The 22,529-nt window shown below is 41.7% G+C and overlaps 1 protein-coding gene across 4 annotated transcripts in view; it reads left to right on the forward strand.

Annotated features, from left to right (window-relative positions):
• Window positions 1-22,529, forward strand: part of LOC126174790 (proton-coupled amino acid transporter-like protein CG1139) — a 248,479-nt gene that overhangs the window by 158,183 nt on the left and 67,767 nt on the right. The window contains exons 2-3 of one of the 4 annotated variants that reach the window (XM_049921158.1): window positions 8,828-9,050; window positions 19,063-19,144. In XM_049921158.1, the coding sequence (XP_049777115.1) occupies window positions 9,017-9,050; window positions 19,063-19,144 (116 nt within the window). In that variant the 5' untranslated portion in view covers window positions 8,828-9,016. Of the gene's footprint in view, window positions 1-8,720; window positions 9,051-19,062; window positions 19,145-22,529 lie in introns of those variants that run through there. The other 3 variants (XM_049921159.1, XM_049921157.1, XM_049921160.1) reach the window with 3 other exon arrangements.

Below are 22,529 nucleotides of genomic sequence, written 5' to 3' on the forward strand. Positions count from 1 at the left end.
CATAAATTTCTCCTGGGGAATAAAATGTTCAAACAGATGACGCTTTTGACAACCGCCGAAATTTCGATCGGTGCATATCCCGTCATTTTCAAGGCAATAATGCAACTAGCTGTGCGAAGACAACACACACACACACACACACACACACACACACACACACACAAGCACGCACACACACTGTAAATTACCAGCACAGCCACACAGTCAAAGACGACGGACGTCAGAAGCTATAGATAACGAACATTGCGCCACGCGGGGTAGCCTCGCGGTCTAGGGAGCCCTGACACGGTCCGCACGGCTCCCCCCATCGGAGGTTCGAGTCCTCTCTCGGGCCCGGGTGTGTGTGTTGTCCATAGCGTAAGTTAGATTAAGTAGTGTGTAGGCATAGGGACCGATGACTTCAGCACTTTAGTCCCATAAGGCCTTACCACAAATTTCAAAAATAACGAATATTAATAACCAACAGGAGAATTGTGTCCATTGTGTCCATTGTATCGTAGTTACGACCTCGCCTACAGATGGCCTACTTAAATGGGTATGAGACGTGCGATTTGCCCAAAACAATCCATCCCAATACCTCTTATAGCCAGAAAAAAATTAATAACTGCCAAATTTCCTAGATGTTTGGATAACATGGTTGTGGAGTAACAGCGACTGATATAAAATTAACTTAGTATTAAGAAAACAGTCCTAATCGCGTTTTTTATTTATTTAGTGCCGACCGATTTCAGCCCAGGGCAGAGGCCATCTTCAGGGCGAACATACTGTGAAATTACAATATATATCTTAGACAAAAGTAATGACAACCACCTTATAAGAGTGGATTACGTAAATATAATGTTTTACCCGCTGGTCGACTGCTGGTGGCGTCACGTCTACCAAGGTGTGGCAGGAGACTGCAAAGAATTTACCTTATGCCTGGGTTTATATAGCAAGCTATGAGCACATCAGCGTAAGCAACGCCTCCAGCGGTGACCAATGGTAGACGTCTACGCTTAAAAATTGAAGTATAAATACAATTTGTGTTAAGTTTACAATTTAAAAAAACCATGTTCATTGTAAAAAAAACTCTGTTACATAAATAAATTTCCACCTTTGAAAGCACCCATCTTAGGAACACAAAGCTAACTCACATGCTTCAGAGTTAGCACAAACATGCTGTATATGTTCTATCGATGGTCTCAGATTTGTGGCTGCTGCAGAAGCAGTCGTGCGTGTATTGAAATCAGAGAAACAATTTAACGTCGGCCGAGAAGGCAACGGCCAGTGGGAGCCTATTGTAGGAGGTTAACTGGTGACCGCCGGGGCGCAGCGGTCTCTCACAGGTGGCCTTGACCGCCAGTGGCCCGTGTGCCCGAAATGTCGAACTTTCAACATCATCCTCCCACCTAGCTTATATTATTTTTATGTTACTACAAGGAGCGTTTAAAAGCTGCAACCAGAAAAACTGCAGCATTGATATTGCTGTTAACTTATTAGCTTCAATTATTGCAACGAGAGATATTAAACAGTAAGTTTCCCTTTTTTGTATGATTTAAAACTCTAAAAATAACTGACTGCTCCCATGGTGATTTCAGAGAGGGATAGGTACTCCAACTGACAGAAGATTCGCCCACCATGACACATAAAAGTCAGATTTTTCCTTACTTTTACCAGTTATCCAAGTTGTCGTCACCCATGCTGTTACTGTAAGTGTTTCGAGATAACGTGCTGTGTTTAAGGAACAGCTGCAATAAAATTGTATGCCCTCTATATCAGATCATAAAACATAAGAATATCAGAAAGACCAGTCTATAGAATGTGGTGAGAAAATAGTGTGTTTTAATGATACACGTAAAATTAAATGTGGAGTATATATGTGGTGTCTGTTCTTTTGGAGATGTCTGAAAGTTTTTATCCTGAATCCACTATGAATGCAGATGCCATAGAATTAAAGACATTAGCTGTCGGGCCAGGAGGTAAAGAGGCAAAAGTGTTGACCAGCACACAATCTGGATACAGTTGTCACCACAATTGCACTGACTGCCCTAGCACGCCTTCCGTCAGACCCAGATTCAGATTAGCTGTCGGGCCAGGAGGCAAAGAGCCAAAAGTGTTGACCAGCACACAATCTGGATACAGTTGTCACCACAATTGCACTGACTGCCCTAGCACGCCTTCCGTCAGAGCCAGATTCAGATTAGCTGTCGGGCCAGGAGGCAAAGAGGCAAAAGTGTTGACCAGCACACAATCTGGATACAGCTGTCACCACAGTTGCACTGACTGCCCTAGCACGCCTCCCGTCAGAGCCAGATTCTCGACGAACACCACCCACTACTGATGTGGTGCCCCTGTTCATTCGCCTCATTACTCCTAGAGTCTCACCATTCCCCATAAGAGTTCGAGCTTAGTATGCATTTGCACTGAAGGGATCATGGGCTATCATCGCCTTAACTGTGTGTCGCCTGTTCTTTCAGACATATCCGAAATACAAGACACTAGCCCGCTCGGGGTAGCCACGTGGTCCAGACGTCTTGCCATGGTTCGCGTAGCTCCCCCCGTCGGAGGTCCGAGTCCTCCCTCGGCCATGGGTGTGTGTGTTGTCCTTAGCGTAACTTAATTTAAGTTAGGGTATGTAGCATGTATGCCTAGGGACAGATGTCCTCAGCAGTTTGGTCCCAGAGGATCTTACCACAACAACATTTGATCCTGCAGCCTGTAAGAATCAAGACACAAAGTAATTAAAGGCATTAGCTGGCAATAGGCATTGATTTGTATCAATGGGGCAAGTGTGGTTGTGCAGTTGTACTGACAACTGCGTCCATATGGCGTAGTGGTCAGCGCACCTTTTTAATAAGCAGGAGACCTGTCTTCGAAGCCTGGTCTGGTACAAATTTTCAGCTTGCACATTTGATATAAATCAGCTAATTTCTTTTATTCCTGTGTGTCTATATAGGAACTGCTATGTAATAATGCCACAGATAGCCAACAGTATTTTAGAGAGTCCGAAAGAAAGCTACATGAAAGTTATTTCTTGAAAGCTATTTCAAAAAATGTTTTAACTTCATATATATTTTAATTTCTGAGTTGTTTATGCTTGAGATAATATTGCTTACCAACGCCAAACAGCTATAAAAACAGTCAAACGTTGCTAGAAACTACTTGCCATTTTCTGCTCAGTAAGATCGAAATGGATATTTCTTTTACTATATAAGTGGTGAAAGGTGGTCGATTCACAAAACATTCGTCGAGTTCTAGGATGCCCATTCTGTCGTCCTACCTCTCATCTTATGATTAACATGGTAGTATACTTGTGTAGGGAAGAAGCCGTCTAGAATATTCGATTTGTGTCCAGTTGACTTAGGCTTAGGGACAGATCTTAGTAATTAGAAGAATGAAGATTAGATTTTCAGACAAAATTGGCACATTTTGTGCTTGACATGGAAGGAAACAGGCGTTGATCTCTTGAAGGAAATACCTCAGCATTCACGTAATGTAGTGTGAGGAAACCCCCAGTGAGTGAAATCGGGATAGTGAAATGCTTATATTCATTGTCTTCCATTTGAAGGTGAGGCAGAGTCTTTACCAACATGGACTGATAAGGCTTACTGGTAACCACTTGTATCAGCGAAGAGTGGGATTTGAATCACATTCCATCATCCACACATAACAATTCTGCTGTTTCTACACATCGATTAATGCAAATTCTGGTCACATCTGATTTCATTACCCATCCTGTGGAACATTCTTCTAATTCTGCAAAGGTCTCACAGTCGACGGATCTGTAACCTCTGATCTGTCATCCATTTCTTCTCAGCTAATGCCACATTGCACTCATGAGGTTTTCTTATACCTATTGATGCGGACGTCATGGAAAAAAAAATTTTCAGCTTCATTCTTGAGTGAGCTTCACAATTACCTGTTGTGTGTTAGGGCCTCACTTTCCATAGACGACAGTTAGAGAAGACAGTGCACAATTTTAGACAAAGCTGGGGGAGGAAATCTTCGACATTTCCAAAGGAATGATAATGTGGTTTGCTAAAAATGGTTAAGGAAACCGATAGAAAACCATTGTCTTGATAGCCAAATGGAGAGATGTACCAACATCTACCAACGTGGTGAAATAAGACAACATCGCTTCTTCTACGAGCAGATAGAATGCCACTGAAAATTTCGTGTGTCTTTCAAAAATTTCCAGCCGAAACAGTTCTAACACATGTGGGGCTGGTACTGATCTATCTTCCTACCACAGTGGCACAAGGACGATATGTGTGTGTTTTAGGAATCTGGTGTTGAACCTGTGGCCTGCAATGTAGGAAGATACCGTCTCACACATGCAGATTCAGAAGAGTGCAGCAGTATGGACAGTTATGTAATCAGACAATGAGCTCAATGTCAGTTCCACTACACACACTGTAAAGGAAACGTTATCGCTAACAGAAATTAGTGTATGGGTTCAGGTGTAACGACATGTTGGCAAAAAAATGAAAATATTAGATTTTCGTTATTAAGGTTTATTTTTACTCTTAAGTATGATTTCATGACATAGCGCTGTTAGCAAAATTACGTACAGGATGGTGAAATATTGATAACGGGTGTTCACAACTGTGAAGCGAAATTCCAAACTATTATAAGGTTCTTTAATGGTAAGATGGTTGATGAACATGTCACTAAAATACACAAAGAAATAACAAAAGCTGAATGGGGGTCGGTAAAGAGCAATAAAATGGAAGTACACAATTAAAACAATTCATAACTCTACAGTGGCTGAGAAATCCTTTTCGTTAGCTTGGACATCTTGCATGTCTACTTCAATTAAGCCTGACAATCATTAACATGTTTAACTGCAGATCACTGTTGAATGTACGAAAATTAGGAGAGACGGAGACGATGGCAGTTCTGAGTGTCAACTGAATAACACTTGCTGGCGTGGGACGAGTGCATATGATTACTTTGTGTCGGCGGTGGCTGTGGCGGCTGTTTGCGCGAGCTGTGAATCTGAGAAACTATTCTAAATCTCTCTCACCTGTTAAACACCAGTCTGACACATTTCCTACATCTTTGGTGAAGCTGAGACTCCTATTTATTCCCTAGCTAGGTTAACTGGCATAGTGCACTCCATTTGGCTGGAACAGCAGGTACGTCATTGCCCTCAAATCGCTCGCAAGCATTAACTGCCAGTGTTTGGTGCGATTCTCCATACTAGGAGACTTCGCAATTTAACTCCTTACGAGTTAAGACAAGCCTGTGAACAAGTGTCCACATAATGACTCTCGAAATCGCCTCAGCGTGACATGAGTCACCTTTCTCAAACACTCAATGATTTTCTGCAAGAGAAGATGCCAATTACTCTGGCTTCAGTTTGTCTATATCAAACCTGGTGGCCACACATTATCTTTCTCGCGAATCAGGGCGTTTGTGCTTGTTATATCTCCAATCATTAGAGTTTTTGTAGCTTATCACAGGCATCATTTCTTTCGTAGGGCAAAGCTTAACCTCTGCTACGTAATACAGAGATAAACAGCTTTTTCTTTCTTGCAAGTTTTAATGCAAGTGGCTACAGCGAGTCACCAATGTTTTGAGTTGGATTTCTTCAGACGTTTATCGGCCATCCCTGGCTGTGCTCCTGTAGAAACGCTTTGCTAAGGGTAGTCGTTAGAAGTAAGACAAGGGCTGCTTCCACTGTCGGCTTAAGCAGTGGCAATGGCGTCTCATTGTGTCCGCTAGGTGTCCTGTGGTGAGGGTTTCAGCTGCACGAGATGGTGTGCCATCATAAAATTCTCTTTTCCCTCAGAACTGCGTCTCGTAACTCGGGTCGGGGAAATTACTTGTGTGCAATTACTAGTGTGAGTGTTAGTGGTTTATATTCACGAAATGTCGGTTTGTTTATTCGGTTCACTTTGCCTATCAATAAAATTCGTACATTTTCACATGACTATGTCATGTGACATATCGAGTTAATCGGAATTGTTTCAGGAATTCAGTGTAAGGTGCTTTATTTGTTTGACACCGTACACAGTCACTCTACTATTTTCATGTAAATACCTTTTGGTGATACTGAGGAACTCATAACGTGTAAGTAATACATTCCGTTTCTAGAAATACTGTATAGATGCAAGCATTACGCAAAAAAAAAGATGGTGCTGAACCACAGTCATGCACTATTTTTCTAAAGAATAAACCACCATTTGACTGTATATTACTGCATTTTCTTCTGTACTTTCTATATTTCGGATTTTAAGCCTCTATCGAGTACAATGCTGAAAGTTCTTACACCATTAACACGTCATATCTGGTAAAGTCATCACAAAGCGGACCAACAAGTCTAGTCCTGTTTACTAGCCTCGTTTACTTGCTTTGTGCTGGCTTTACCAGATGTGATGTGGTAATGGTGGAAGAACTTTTAACATTGTACATGATAATGGTGTAAAAGCCAAAATCTAGATAGTACATAAGAGAAATACAGTAATATAAAGCCAAATGGCGGTTTATTCTTCAAAAGAAACACAAGGTGTTCATAAGGAATGGTAAATATTTTAGGAGGTGGTAGTATAGACGAATTGCAATAAAAAGTGCCATATAACATGTGTCCGATTTTTATTGAGTACAGAGATACAGCTGTTAGTATGTAACCCAAACAAACTTAAAGCAAGGCAAATAAGGACGTTCACCCTTGATTTTCAAAAATTCCACCAGCAACTTCAATGCACTTCTGACTTTTCTTGATAACCACATGCAACTCTTCTGCGGTCATCTTTAGATTCTTTTATAAGGGTTGCGCTAGTCATAATCCGAACGATCAAATCAGCTGTCGCCGGCCAGTGTGGCCGAGCGGTTCTAGGCGCTTCAGTCTGCAACCGCGCGACCGCTACGGTCGCAGGTTCGAATCCTGCCTCGGGCACGGATGTATGTGACATCCATAGGTTAGTTACGTTTAAGTAGTTCTAGGGGACTGATGACCTCAGGTGTTAAGTCCCATAGTGCTCAGAGCCATTTGAACCAATTCAGCTGTCGTGATTACTTTTTGTCCTTGTAGACTTCGTCTTTCGCCCATACAAAGAGTCAAAAATCAAAATGGGTTAGGTCTGGCGACCTTGGCAGCCAAGAAGATTGCCCATATCCACCGATCCATCTTCCGGGGAATGTTAGGTTTCGATGATGTGTCACCTGATGACTACAATGTACAGGTGCCCCATCATGCTGGATGAACATATGCATTCTTGTAGCTAAAGGAATCTCCGCCAAAAATGCTGGAAGCTCATTTTCAAGGAAGTGCAGATAATGAGGTCCTGTAAGACGATGCCGTAACACAACAGGCCCAGTCAACTGATTCTCTGTCAAATCAAAAACATTTGCAGAAAAGCATTCTTGAAAATTTGTGTTCATAATGGCATGTGGACTTTTTTGAGATTACTGATGTGAATTACGGGTGTTATTGACGCCATCAAGTGGATCCATCAGTGAAGAGTAAAAATGGGATTATCTGGCGATTTTCAAGTGTGCAATGACGAAATTCCAATCGTCTCTCTTCATTTCCTGCTCAAAGGTGTTGAATGAGCTGTAAATGATATAGATGGAACCCGTGCATACGTTATGTCCGCCATATTCTTGTATGTGGAACATCGGTATGTACAGATATCATACACGTGCTTGTTGTAGGACTACGTACTACCGACTAAATAATGTCTTCTACTTCATGAACAGTCTGTTTATTTACACGTTCAGATGGAATATGAATGCTGGACACTACATCAGGAAAACGCAGTGTATTGAACACACGAGTAAAGGCTCTTGAGTCTCGTAGTCTGCGGTTAGGAAATCGTATGCTATATTCTCTACAAGCAGCAGCACCGTTTCCATTACAAAACCCATACACAAACACCATGTCGGGATACTCAGTATATGTAAATACGTGCGGCATGTTTTCACGCTACGGTACAGTAGACTTGGACAACAAATCACAACGAAAAGTTCAATGTAAGCTAAAGCACAACCTCACAACGTGAACATAACATTCTACTTCCGACATACGATACATGCGCCCTTAGCAACCCATAGCAACCGGTATACCAACACACGAATCGAAAATGCATTGAATCTGTGTATTCAATAAAAATTGGACACATGTTACATGGCATTTTTATTGGAATTCGTCTATACTATCACCTCCGAAAGTATTTACCATTCCTCCTGAAACACCCTGTATATTACTCACGTTGCGGCGTACAATCCTAATGTCGGCTGTTTTCTGCGTGGACTAGCTTTTTCCTGGTTGTTGCATTTGACCAAAACTCTTCCCTTCTCCTTCTCAGCTTGCCGACGATCACAAGAGACTTTGGTGTCGTGTTTTTGACTAGCTAGTGGCAGGCTACATTCTCTTACCTCCGTAAGTGCAAGAGTCATGCCACTATTGAAGAGAGAAGTTTTTGCGCAATCTCGAGATTATTCCGTCACATGGAGTCGAATATTTGATTGGTCTTAAAAGCGATTCAATGAGTAGCTTATCATGTTTTCTTTAGATAATATAATGCCGTATCATTTATCGACGTCCACCGAAATGTGGACCATTTGAATGACACGATAAAGACGTCGCTCTGACGACACAATCATTTTTAACGCAGCTGCACCCGTCGGTGGAGTGTAACTTTTTTTCTGATGCAACCGCCGCAGCCATTTTCATCACTCAATAGGAAGCGCGATGACGAGCCCGTTTCTTAAGAGCTGTCGCTCTGAATTTCCTCCGCGCTGTCGCGTTTCCGACTGCTGGGTGTCCCCTGCGGATAGCAGCCACCGCAGAATCCGGCGCCATCAGCCCGGCGCCTCACAGCTGCTGTGTTTTTCCCGACAGCAGGTCATCACGCTCCGCAGAAGGAACTAGCGGTTAGAGGCGAAAGCGGTCACGTGACCCCGCTACCCGGCGAACACCTGACGAGGGACGTCGCACGCGCCGCCGCCGACGCAGCCAGTGGGACCGTGACGCCGCCGACGGAAGGACAAACAGCAGCGCAGCGCCTCCGCCGCCCCGCCAACTCGCACCATGGGAGCCTCAGCCGCTAAGCAACAGGAGAAAGGTACGGCGGTAAAGGTTATGTGTGTGTGTCTGTGTGTGTAATACATGAATCTGCATATGTCTCTTTTTACGGTTTCATGCCTCACTTGGTGAAAAAGGAAACTTACACGATCACATTGTTGTCAGTCTGTCTGTTCGTCTGTTCAAAACCCTAGTAGACGCATCAAGTTGAAATTTGTATCACATATTAAGGTTACGGTCCCTTGGATACGTACAAAAAAGAGAAGCATCAAGTCAACACAGTCAAAAGCTACGGCCATTTATGTACGTAATTTGATACTCGTAACTCATTGATCAAAACCTGTAGTGTACTTACTTTTGTCTAAAATGACGCAATTTGGCAGGAAGCAAGGTTTCACTGTAAAAGTAAAGGGAAAAAATCCGAAAATTGTTAATTTGTAATTATATCACGCGAAACTTTTTGTCATTTGTTATCTGTCTGTCCGTCCGTCTGATAACTCCCTTTTTATCAGGAACGAGTAGATGTATCAAGTTGAAATTTTTGCCACTTACAAGGGTCTATAGTCACTTGGCGGTGTATTAAGTCAAGGCAACCAAAAGATAAGGCCATGTATGTCATGTAGTTTGATACTAGCAAAGTCACTCATCGAAACCTATAGTGGACTTTCCGTTGACCTAGAATCATCAAATTTGGCAAGAATCAGTGTTTACAATCAAGGGAAAAAATCCGAAAATTGTTAATTTGTAATTACAGCACACGAGAAAAAAGTTTTGTCATTTGTTAGCGGTGTGTCCGTCTGTCCGTCCTTCGGTTAAGATCCTTTTCCTCAGCAATTGATGGACGCATCAGGTTGAAATTTATGTCAGTTACTAAGATCTATGCTCTCTCGGTGTTATAATAAACGTTTGCTTCTAAGTCAACGAAAGCAAAAGATACTGTCATTTACATCGCATATTTCGACGCTCACAAACCCATTCATTAAAATCTATGGAATACTTCCCCTTGATGTAAAATGACGAAATTTAGCAAGGAGAAATGCTTCGCAATACAATTAATGGAAAAGAGTCAGAAAACTGTTTATTTGTAATTGTATCACTCTAAAAATATGTTCCTTTTGTTATTTGTTATCCTACTTTATAACTGAAATTAAAAGGCTCTCGAAAGTCTGGGACCGGTATCTTACCAGTTTCAACGGCAATAAAGGGCAAAAATCTTCGAATGAATGCAATGTCTGTATACACGTGACCCCGATGTACTCCCAGTATCAACGGTCAAAAATCGTAGAATGGATGAAATGTCTACATATATTATTAAGATTGTATGGCATCCTCAGTGAGCATGTCCTACTCGCACCTGGGCAGTTTCTTTCTCTGTGTTACTGTTCGTGGTCTCTCTGGATGCTGTTCAATATCAGTGGAATAATATTATTCTCCACCATCTGCAGTTCCTTAAAAAGTTAATCCTGTAACCCTACTCCGACACATCATTCCACCAGTCTGTTGCCTCAGTGATCTACTGGTTACCGTCTCTCGACGATGCTGCGGAGTTTCCAGTCAGATCATGATCCAAAGGTCTGCCACTGGCTTCACTAAGCCTTATGAGGTCGAACGAGGAACTAGAAAGCAGCAAACCGATGGCAGCGCTAACTCTAAAGAACTGTGAGGCAGGCAATTAGTATTGTAATTATTATCGTCTCCACCTTTGAGATCTAATTCTGTCCTCTTTACATCGTGTCTGCTCGGTGTGACACTTTGAAACTGTACATCGAAATGGGAAGGAACAAAGCCTGCAGTAAGTGGAAGCTATGAGTGGGCCGTTGCTCAAGCAGCACACTCGGTAAGTCAGAGTACCGGTATCACCAGCCGCGTCTGGAAAATAGCTTCGTGTGTTTTACTGAAGGTCATTTGAAGGTTAGACATAAAATTAACTCGTTAGTTTTTAAATGTCTCGGTTCCTACGTAGTTTCTCATCTCTCGTGGATACGGAATCTATACTACACACACGTATTGTCATGTCTGTCATTAATCGTATCACTGTAGTACGTCCAAGCTGTTGCAGCAGTTTTATGATCCATGCATACGTGCGAGACGTAATTCTAACTTAATTTCTTCGCTTTACGAGACAGAAGAAATCCGGAGGCCGTGGAGTGCATCACACACACTTTCTGTGCGTCTAATATAATCTTATCAGTTTCTGCATCGTCTCCCGAAATACCTTCTCCATTCCTGTTTGTATATTACATCTTACTTTGGCACGAAATTACTGCATAATCGAAGGATACGTGTATCACGTTTTTAATATTACCCTTTGAAGTTTTCTTTTCAGTTGTAAAATATATGATTTACTTCTTATTTTTCATTTCTCTTCTGATTGGGTCTACATTAAATATTAGTACATAAGGTCACGAGCCTTTGTTCCAATCCTGCAATTTCACTTCATGACTCGCAGTTTGCACAGCTGTATCTCTTATTTATCTGCACTTCCCTGAATGCTGTGATTGTTTCTTAAATGCATAAAATACTAGTTCATTTGTCCTCGATGATCAACAGAAAACATTCAGTATCAAAACTCATTACAGACCGAAGTTCATTTGAGGCAGATATCTAATAATATTTCTTATCTCAGAACTGATACTTCCCTTCGGGTGTTCACTTTACTTTTTTTTTCAAGATCTGAGAGTTATATATTTTCGATATGCGACGCAACATAAGAATAGTCTTCCGTGAGGCGATAACATCTTAGTGAAGAGAAAGAGTAATGTATTAATTCCTTATGTTCTTAGATGTGTATGCTTTCTGGGATACAGTTTTCCGTGTTTTCATATCGGTTGATTTCAAAGTTATTATAACTACGAATAACAACATCATGGCCTTAATAGCGGTGATTCTGTTCTGGTTTTCGACAACTTTCTGCTGGTTTCTTGCAAGGCCTTCACTTTCAAGTTGTTGTTCGAATGACAACACACAGATAAGGCGTCTTGTCGGCTGTCTGCCCTTTATTCGCTATCTTCCGACAAGTGTAGAGACTAACGTACTCTATGTTTACACTATCGTCTTCTCTATCATTGGAGTCCCTCTTATTTGTCTTCGACTCCTACTCTACTATCCGCAAAGTACAGCAAAAACAATCGTTCCCTACCAAGTAAAATTCTCTCGGTACTATGAAATTGCACTGGCATATTTTTTAAAATCATTTTCTGTATCAGGAACCCAACTTCGCAACAGTTTTCCTCAAAACACCAGAGAAATCAAATTTCTTACGAAGTTCAAAAGACAGATAATGGTCCACCTTCCCTCGCTAAAGCTATCTCTGCTACACTCTGTGCAGCTCGTGCTCATCATCCCCCTCCCTAGAACTTTTCCCTATTCATTGTCGGCAGAGTCAACCCTTTATATTTTGTTCTTTCCTAACAGCCGCTGTCACTGTCATTTCACTCTTCTCCTATTTATCCATTCCTCTTTTGATAATACTAAACATGGATTCAAAAGTGTTAAGCGTATCTATATTAGTCTAGATGTCCTTTATTATTATTATCATTATTATTATTATTATTGTCAGTTATTGCTATTATCAATATTATTTCTATTTGGCAAGTTTTATAATATATTTAGTATGTTTTGCTCCTGGTCGAGTGTAGGCTCATAAGGCCCTGGTCCGGTCAGGATAAATAGGCAATAAATAAATAAATAGTGCAATGAAAAAATGAGTGCTGGTGAAGGCAACGGATGCTGTTCCCTTGTTCCCTGGCTTACGAAATGCATGAATCGAACATAGTTGGAGGGCAACTACTTGTATCACGTATGATTTTGTATTGTTTTTCTAATTTAGTTTTAAAACTGAAACAGTGTAAGCGATCGTGAAGCTTAATTTCCTTTATACTAAAAAAGATACTTCATTATAAAAGCATCATCTCAAAGGCAGATAACCAGCAGAGATTCAAAACAGGTATAGTATTTTTAAGGATAAATGTTGTAGAAAAATTTGCCACACTGCACTTTACGTATACTGTTGCAATATGGAAACCCCGTTCTTCGAATCATTGTGTGCTGCCTGTAAACAGATCTTGAGGGAGAATGACAGGACGACTTAGAAGGCTCTAAATTCTTTGCTTCTCAGAAGCCTTTACGCAGTAGCGTCTCCAGGTAGAGATTTTTCCTTTGGTTTAATGGCAGCCGAAAGTTCCCTGGTCACTAATGAACTCTTGGATAACCCGGGAATACCGTATGGCTAACGTCGTCGACGTACGATACAGTTTCCTGTTCCCGATATATGGCCCTTTGGTCATAGCTGCTATTGAGTGGTGTAGACGTTCTTTGTTAATGCCTGGGCATAGACGGAACAAGGGGGGCAAGAAAGAAAAGGATGAAACCAGGCCAGCGGTTGGCGAGTTGTGAAGGACGACAGGCTTCTGAGTCATCCACGATTACCTGGAAAATTCTACGGTTAAATTTTTTTCTCTTTCTTGATTAGAACAAGTTATACGTGTTGCTATACGCCACCCAAGTGTCGCTGTCATAGTTCAGGACTCCCTTTCAGTTGTCAGTACTATGCTGTGTAACTCCTATTCTCGTAGCTCGTGTGCCTGTCCACTCTAAATTGCGACCACCCGTGCCCTGCTTCTAAGGTTATGCGACACAGACAAGGACGTAACTGCGTTTGACTGTTTCACAGCCGAAACAACGCAGCAGTGAACAGTATAAGTAAAATGGATGGTTTAATCCTGAAAATAGCAGGCAGCGCTCCATTTGATATTATTCAAGACGTGGTAAAGTATTGTTATTACTAATATTAAATGTTTACAACATAGATGATAATGTCAGAAGTAATCACACACTTTACAAGAAGTTACTGTTATTAAATAAGGTATGCTGTCCGGAATAAAACCATTAGACACTGTGTAGGTATTTGAATATCTTAAAAATAGGATTGAATCTAAAAGTAACGTAAAGTTGTGTATTTTAAGAAACCTAAAAAAAAAATTAGCCTTAGACTACGATTTCAATGATACGATTCGATTCAATTAATGAATAATTAGGTTTAAATATGGATAGTGAAGTGAAATTTAACATGGACGTATGCTCAGGGAGCAAATAAACTTAGGAAACAAGTAAACCGTAATTGTAAAGAGACTGCGTGGAAATTGCTTTAAGTCATATACTAGAACGTTCTCGACTGGATTCGATCAGTGTCAGTTTGAACCGAAGAGAGAGGGCTTCAATAAATAAAAAGAGGACACCATTTATAGCCTTTTAGAACCGAGACTGTGGCAAAAAAGGACACAAAAAATTGAAGAGAAAACATACAGTCGTCTAAAACGTCAGAAGAGTCATGCTTTTAGGAACAGTTTACCATGAGATGTCTACGAGTATCTTACAGCTGCTTTGGGACATTGTTGCTCCCATAGAGATAGGTTCATCTGAGAATCTAACTAGAGAAAACTGTAACATATGAAACACTAATAAGTAGTGAAGACCATGAATGTTAAGCATAGAAGTTGGTGTAACTGAAAAAACAGGCAGTTCAAAGCCTGTTTCCGAACAGGACGTAATTGCACAGTGATGATCGTATGTACAACTCCTTTGACCAATCTAAATCCTTGACGCTATAGAACTGTACTTTGTGAGGAAGTGCTCCTGAACACACCGGAGGATAATTGTGTATGTATGGCAGACTATCGCCTTGAACGACCATTTCCTGTAGACGGAATAACCAGACAACCATAAGGTACAAAATTTTTTTGATAAAACGTGAGGATTTTGGTATCGTCTGTCACCACAGCTGGTGAGCTGATATGATTTCTTTTGCTCGAGGTTCCGAGCCACGTTTCCAATCATCACATAGATTTTCCTGAGAAATACGAGTGATCACTGAAGACAGTTCACATTGTGTGAATACAGTACCGGCAGATTTAAAACTGAAACGCTTTGTTTCGGATGAGAGGCCCGTAAACTGTAGCGTAGCTCTTCTTTTTGGACGTTACGGAAAGACTTCGACAGAGCGGTCATTCTAAAAGGAACATAACAACAATTCGGTAACTATAAGGCAATATGTTATAAGAAATATTAAGCATTTTGTTGAAATGGTATAGAAAACTACCTGTTACTGTTTTCCATATCTTATTCCATCCCGTCATCTGCAATGATGTCGACATCAACGTAATGGTCTGCTCGGGTTTGCTTTCCTCTCTTCTTAAACAGTATGTTATATCATTTGATAACTCATGTTTTAACCCAAAGGAAGAAAGGTGTCTGACAGTCCACTTAATATGTTCTACAGTAAAAGAGCAGAAACAGAGTAAAGAGGATTATCGGCTATGTTCATTAGTGTGTTCGGTTGAACGAGGACTCTATGATCTGCAAGCACGTGACGTATCATTGACACGTCAAATAGGAGTGAAAGAAAGTGAATAATGCACTGATATGTAGGTTTTATAAACGTGGTATTAACATTATACGCATGCTGACTGGACTCCAGAAATTTAAGACTATTTAAACTATTAATGGAAATATGTACGGATACTAAATACGTTTTCATAATTATGAACGTATTGGAAAGACGGTAAACTGTCGGCGAAGGTTTTCTGGCTCGACTTTTATCTACAAGTCTTACCGCCCTCTTCGACACGTGTCGCTCGTAAGTAAGTGCACTATCAGCTCTGAGACCGATATGACAGTGGAAGGACGTCTGTTTTCATCCAATACAGTGTCATTAGGAATTCTTCTTGCCTTTCAAGTTCTGGAGATCAAATTTTATTCCCTCATTAGAGTTCTAAATACCTCGATTGGTAACGGAAATAGGCGTGCAAGTAAATAGAAAGAAAGGAGATGAACACAAATTTAAAAATCAGAGCTCTCTTTTCTCGGTTTTCTTCCTGGTAACGTTATACCATAACGTATATTTTATGGGTATTTTGGGGAGGGGGGGGGGCTCTGTTGTGAGGTTTCTCTGATGGAAGAGAAAGCCGTGATACTTGGTGAAATTATTGCTACGTAATTTACGGTAACTATCGCCCATGAACTTATGTATACATACAGCTTGCAGAGAACTATTTCATCTCAGTTATTGTCAAATTACTGTTACACATTGTATTACCTACCTCATGGCTTCACAGCGGTAGGAGAATGTATTATTCAGTTAGCGAAGCTTTTTGATTCGCATTATACGCAAGCGGATCAAAAGTTTCCCGACCTCTGCTTATATACATTAATATCGGCTGTGTCCATCCTTTGTCTATATAACGGCTTGAACGCTGCTGGAGAAACTTTCAGTTAAGTGTCTCAATGTTTGTGGAGGAATAGTAGCCCATTCTTCCACAGGATCGAAACCAAACAAGGTAGTAACGTTAGTTATAGTGGTGTGGTGCGATTTCGACGTCCTTACTCATTCCAAATGTGTTTCGTTTGGATGAGGTCAGGACTATGGGCAGGCCAGCCCTATTCGTGAATGCTGTTGTCCAAAAACCATTGCGTCACACATGCCGCTTTATGACAGTGTGAATTGCCATGCTGACAAACAATCGTCATCTCCGAACTGTTCCTCTACTTTACGGAGTACAGGGTGCCGTGAAATGTGTTCACATCTGTCCGCATTTAGCGCTTTAGGAGAGCACACATTAACCACGCAAAATATTCGCATACCCGAACACCAACTCTTCCGTACTTCACTCTTGGCACTGCATATGATGGCAGGTAACGCTCTCCAAGGAATCACCAAACCCAAACACTTCCCCCGGATTGCCACAGGGTACAGAATGATTATGCACTCCATATCATTCGTTTCCTGTCGTCTGGGAGCACCGCTTCTTACACCTCCTCAAGCGTCGCTTAGCATTGTCTGCAGAGATATGCGATTTATGAGGAGCTGTTCCTGCGTTGTACCCAATTCTTCTTAGCCCCATATGTACGTGTTTCCGCAACAGCGTGCAAAAATGTAACAGAATATGGAGAATGCTCCACTGAACAATTTGAGGTGGGGAACCTGGGCTTCGAGAAGCTAGTTGAAACAGATATGGAAGTAGTTTGTCTACCGCTTTGTCTAGCATTACTGTTTTCCAGCGTTTTTACAACTAACACACGTACAAGTTTACATTTACAATGCTGTTTATTTACATGGACATTCTTTACTTCCTGCAAGGAAACAAGGACGACGAGCCTGATCATGAGGAAGTCATGATTCAGGTTTTGTTTACTTTATTTGTCCATAAGGTGGCTCTGTTATATTGTATTTACATTGTCCCATGACAGAACGTGCTATGAAATGACGACAGACCCATTCATTATTCAGTCCTATTCAGAGACGTACGGCACAGTATGATGGAGCAGCACCGGTACAGTATTTACTGGTCGCTGGATTGGAAGAGGAGTTCCTATTCCACGGCCTTAATCCCCTTCATTATTTCCGATGGGGATATCTAAAGCCACTTGCGTATGAGAACCCAATGGATACGGAGATGGAATTAGTTGCCAGAATCCAAGCCGTCTATGATGTGAATCGAAACACACCAGGGTATTTGTCAGGGTGCGTCAGAATCTTGTTCGCCGGTGTCACCCTTGCATTGAGGTTCATGGTCCTCAGTTTCAGCACATTTTGTAAGATACCGTACAATTGGTACATTCATTGTGTCAATGCGGGTATCTGCTGTTACCTAATGTAAATAAAAAAGTACACAGTAATGTGTTTTTATTCCTGTTATTTCCTTAAGCTGGCTTCTCGGACTCCAGGTTCCCTACCTCAAATTGTTCAAAGGAGCATCCTCTAGGTCCTGTTAAATTTTTGCGCGCTCTTAAGGAAACACCCTATATAGTGATTTAGGTAGCTGGACTGCTGTTAGCTTTCTGGAACTCACGAATGACTCCTTTCCCTGATTTCATGCTATTTTTACCACCCCCTGCGTAATACTCGACGTTCCTTGTACGTCACTACCTACGTTCTGCCTGTTTATGGTTTAGCTGTAACTGTTCCTTCGTGTTTGCTCTTCGTAATAACGTTACCAACTTCGGCAGCTTTAGGAGTGTTGTAACGCCCCAGATGGATTTGCTACTCAGGTGACATACAATGAGTAGTCCACGCTGCACCAACCAATTGTGCTGTTACTTTCTCTGCTGAAGACGAAATACTCCCCTCCTCCTTCTATACTGGCAGGTGCACCTCTTGTGATGTCAAGTGCTCAGTTCCGCTTTACATAGAGATATCCGGATAGTTTCAAGCAGATAGTGTTGTTCTAAGTTCAAACAGAAATTGACACCTCTTGGATTATCTGTCGTGATACAAATTACAACTGTTTGTCTTCACGTGCCTCCTGTTCGTGTTTTGATATAGCGTATATGCTTTAAATGTCTGAATCGATCCACAGCGGCTCTGAAGTTTGCTTAGTTATCTGACAAATCGCTTGAGTCTTGGATGGTCACTTCTTTGATTCAGTACATTGTTGAAAAGGCCCTGTCACTTTCGTTTCAGATGTACTCCTCGACTTCTATATTCGTTGGAATTTCTAGTTATCCTTAAAATTTCATAGCTTACGCTGTGTTTGTCTTCATCTGTCCATATTGGGACACAGGCGCTACAGCAGGCACTGTGCAGGTTCTATGCTTGTCTAGGGTCTACATCAGATACTGAAGGGACATACACCCTACTCATTTACTAATACTTGTGTGCTTCTTCATAAAGGTAAACAGCATTGCAGGTTGCAAAATACAAGCAATTTGATTAAGGATATTCACTCGTAATGTAGTTCTGTTTCAGGTAATTGCCAGAAACGAGAGAACGAACAGGGCTATTTATGATAAAACAAATTGTGTAACACATTTGGTAAAACGAGAAATATTTTTATTGTAATGCTATTTCAAATGATCCATTAAGGATAGAACCCACTAATTTCATAAAATATCCTTGTATTCTGATGTTGGCAATCAACAAAAAGTATGCGATAAACGCTAGAACTATTTGTAAGCTGCAGTCATCAAACAACGCAAAAAGGTTTCCACTAAGCTAAGGAGACGTATACCATCCAAACAGAATTATTATTGCGTGATAATCATTTTTTTGTCAACAGCAGCCAGCTATGCAGTGGAAACCAGCAAGCAGCCTACAAAAAGTAATGGGTCCGTGTTCGACATGACGGCATTCTCGTCCACGTAAGTGCTTCCAGGATTTAGAACTTATTCATAGCAATAACATCAGTATATAGGCACATATGTACAAAATATATTCCTATACTAATATCCACAATATAGTGAGCCCATCTTTCACTGAAAGGTAACATGTTTGCGTGCAGCTAGCCAGATTGTCTGTCATGGTGCTACTGAAATGTGATATTATTCTGTTATGGTACTGCTCTCTGGCCCTTCATACAGACCGTGAATCTCTCAGCGTCTTAACACGAATACTTACAGGTCGTCGCTACGCCTTGTGACAGGGAGTGTAGCGCGGAGCAATAACTGAGAAATTAGAAGGCTTTTCCTAACAGATTGAGCTCACTTCAGGTAACTTGAGGTAACTTAAGTGAACCAGCAGTCGCTGTGGAAAGAGATATGCCTATCTGTTCTCCTGCCCGCCCAGCTAGCCGCGCTGTCTAACGCGCTGCTTCCCGAGCGGGAAGGTTTGCCGGTCCCCGGCATGAAATCCCCCGGAGGATTAGCGTCGAAGTTCGGTGTGCCGGCCAGGCCGCCTGTGGATGGTTTCTAAGGCGGTTTTCCATCTGCCTCGGCGAATTCCACCTCAGTTACACTATGTCGGCGATTGCTGCGCGACCACTGTCTCCACGTACGCGTAGACCCTAAATACTCTACCGCGCAATCATTTGGGTTACACTCGTGAGGTATGAGACACTCCTGGGGGGGTGTCCACTGGCGGCCGAACCGCACAATAACGCTGGGTTCAGTGTGGAGCGGCGTTGGGGTGGGTGGGCTTCTATGGCCTGTTGTGGGGTTTTGAATCACTGAGGGCTACGGCGGGACGAAGCCTCTCCGTCGTTTCTAGGTCCTCGCTTTAATACGCACAATACACACACAATTTGTTCTCCTAATTTTCTATCAGACTTTCGGTAACTTAATATACTTTCGCTTACATTTGAATATTGTTAGTCATTGACGAACTGAGTACCAATACCGTCTAAAAACAGAGTATGTCAGCACAGTTTTTAAATAGAGGTGGTACCCATTATATAAATAAGACTTACATTCATAGTGAACTGTGAAAAACTCCGACCGGTACGGGTAACTGTCGACTGTTGGCTGAAGTCAGTTGGCTCGATGGTGAATGCACTCCAGTGGGACGACATAAATCTCATTTTAATCAACTAAACGCTACAGAAAAGTAAAGTATTCAGAAATACGGCACATACACGTTTTCCCACATTGCCTAAGTTAATCTTGAAAGCAGAAAGATACTCATATTCTATTTTCCCACTCATTTACTACGTCGGAAACTTCTTACACCTGTGGAAACTTTATACACAGATGACTTACTCTGGGACGGAAAAGGAGGGCAAAAGGTTCGCTATGCACTATAATAAACACTCTACACTTCTTCAAAACATGTAAAAAACATGATAATGCAGTGTTGTATAATTTAGTAACTGCTTTAAACGTGGTACAGACAGCGTATTTTGGTAAATTATCTGCTAGTTAATTGATTGATTTTCCAGGCGCAGATTGCTTTTGCTGTTGTGTTAAACACATCACGTCGAAAAAAAAAGGCATTAAATTAGTTACAACTTTAGCTTGGAGAGAAGTTATACATTTGTTAATGATCCTTGGTACTCGAAAATAATTTATTCGATATAACAAAACTGTTACATTGTACAATTAGATAGCTGCGCTTACTTACTTCACGAGATCAGGTCCAGAGGACAGAGCGCAGTTACAAGGGTCCTCTTGCTCTGGTTTCTGTTTCTCGCTTTCTCCCGCCAGTCAGTCTCATGCCAATCTGCAGCAAGACATTTGGATTCCATCTCTCCATTATTTCCTTGGTCTGTCTAGTGGTCTATTTCCGCGAGAGGGAAAATCAATGGATTTCAGCGGCGATCGGTGTTCATACATCTGAGCGACATGCCCTGTTCATACAAGCCGTTTCGTTTTCATCAGGGCTACAATGTTCTGTCTCTTGTAGATATCATCCAGCGCATAGCTAGGACGGGTTGTCTATTCCCCAGTGATATCATCTTGTACCAGACCGCAGATATTCCTTAAGATCTTCCACTCGAAAAGTGGATGTTTATTTAAGGCTTTCTGCCGACACTCCAAATTTCACAGCCCTGTAATCCGATGGAATGGGTCAGTGTTTCGTAGACAATGAGTCTGAAATTCCGCGAGAGTCTGCGCGATTTCAAAAGCAGACTCTGACTTTAGTACGACTGGTTTGCGGCTTGGGTCCTAGGCTTGACTTCTGCCTCACACGATGCGTCCACTGTAAAGATTACCCCTAGATAATTAAAATAACGAACTTTGTCGTACGATCACTTGCCGACTACCATAGACTCTAGGGGGTATCTGTCCTGTTCATAGTAGATACTCGGTCTTCGATTCTTCCACAAGAAGACCGCTCTTGCTGGCTGCCACCTCCACGTTGTCGCTCATCCGTATCAGTTCTTCTTTAATTCTGGACAACAGGGAAATGCGAGACGTCTGATTCTCTCACCTCTTACCACGATACCTTCGAAATTCTTAAGGAAAGCTTTCATTACTGTATTTTCGTGCACCAGGTTGTACAACATCGGTGACACGCAATCTCCTCCTCTCAACCCTGTGCTTTTTTTAAACTTTCCATAACCAGGTTCCCGAGCTTCACTTTGCCATTTGAATCAGCGATACCAAATCCAACTAGACTAACAATATTCTTGGGTATTGCAAACTCGGTTAGGCAATTCATCAGGCTATCCCGGTGGATGTCTTCTTAAAATCTGTGAAGAGGTCATGAAGGTCTTCGCCATATTTCTACATGTTCTCGTCGAGCTGTCACTGTACATAGATGTCCAAGATCCAACGGCCCTTTACGAAGCCGCCTTGGCATTCACTAATCACTTCTTATGCAAACGCTTGAATCCTATCCAGTATACAGTTCGGCAAGATCTTCTAACAGATGTTCCTCTATAGTCTGTGCAGTCCATTTTGTCATCTATCCTGCATAGAGGGCAGATGAGTGCTGTCTGCCAATCTTCTGGGACTTTATTGAAACAAACAAACAAAAATTGCGCGAAATGACCAACTGCAGCGCCAGCTGCATAAGACGCAATTAGTTTTTAGCAAGGACTATGTTCCTTATAATAAATGCTCAACACATCGGCCGTCATTCATCAGCAGTGTCTGTAGTCGAGGGGCAATGTAGTGAACAGCACTGTACAGCACACTAGTAGGTAAGGTGAGAAATTGCAGTCGGATGTTGTCTTTTACCATCACTAATGTGGTCGGACGATCGCGGTAGACCTGCGACCTCAGGTAACCCCACAATCAATAAACAAACAATTTTTTTTCCTATATTGTATTTCGATTAAAATACAGAGGAAGCAGACAGGGAACATAG

This window comes from Schistocerca cancellata, chromosome 3, assembly GCF_023864275.1.
Source record: "Schistocerca cancellata isolate TAMUIC-IGC-003103 chromosome 3, iqSchCanc2.1, whole genome shotgun sequence".
Taxonomy (NCBI): Eukaryota; Metazoa; Arthropoda; class Insecta; order Orthoptera; family Acrididae; genus Schistocerca; species Schistocerca cancellata.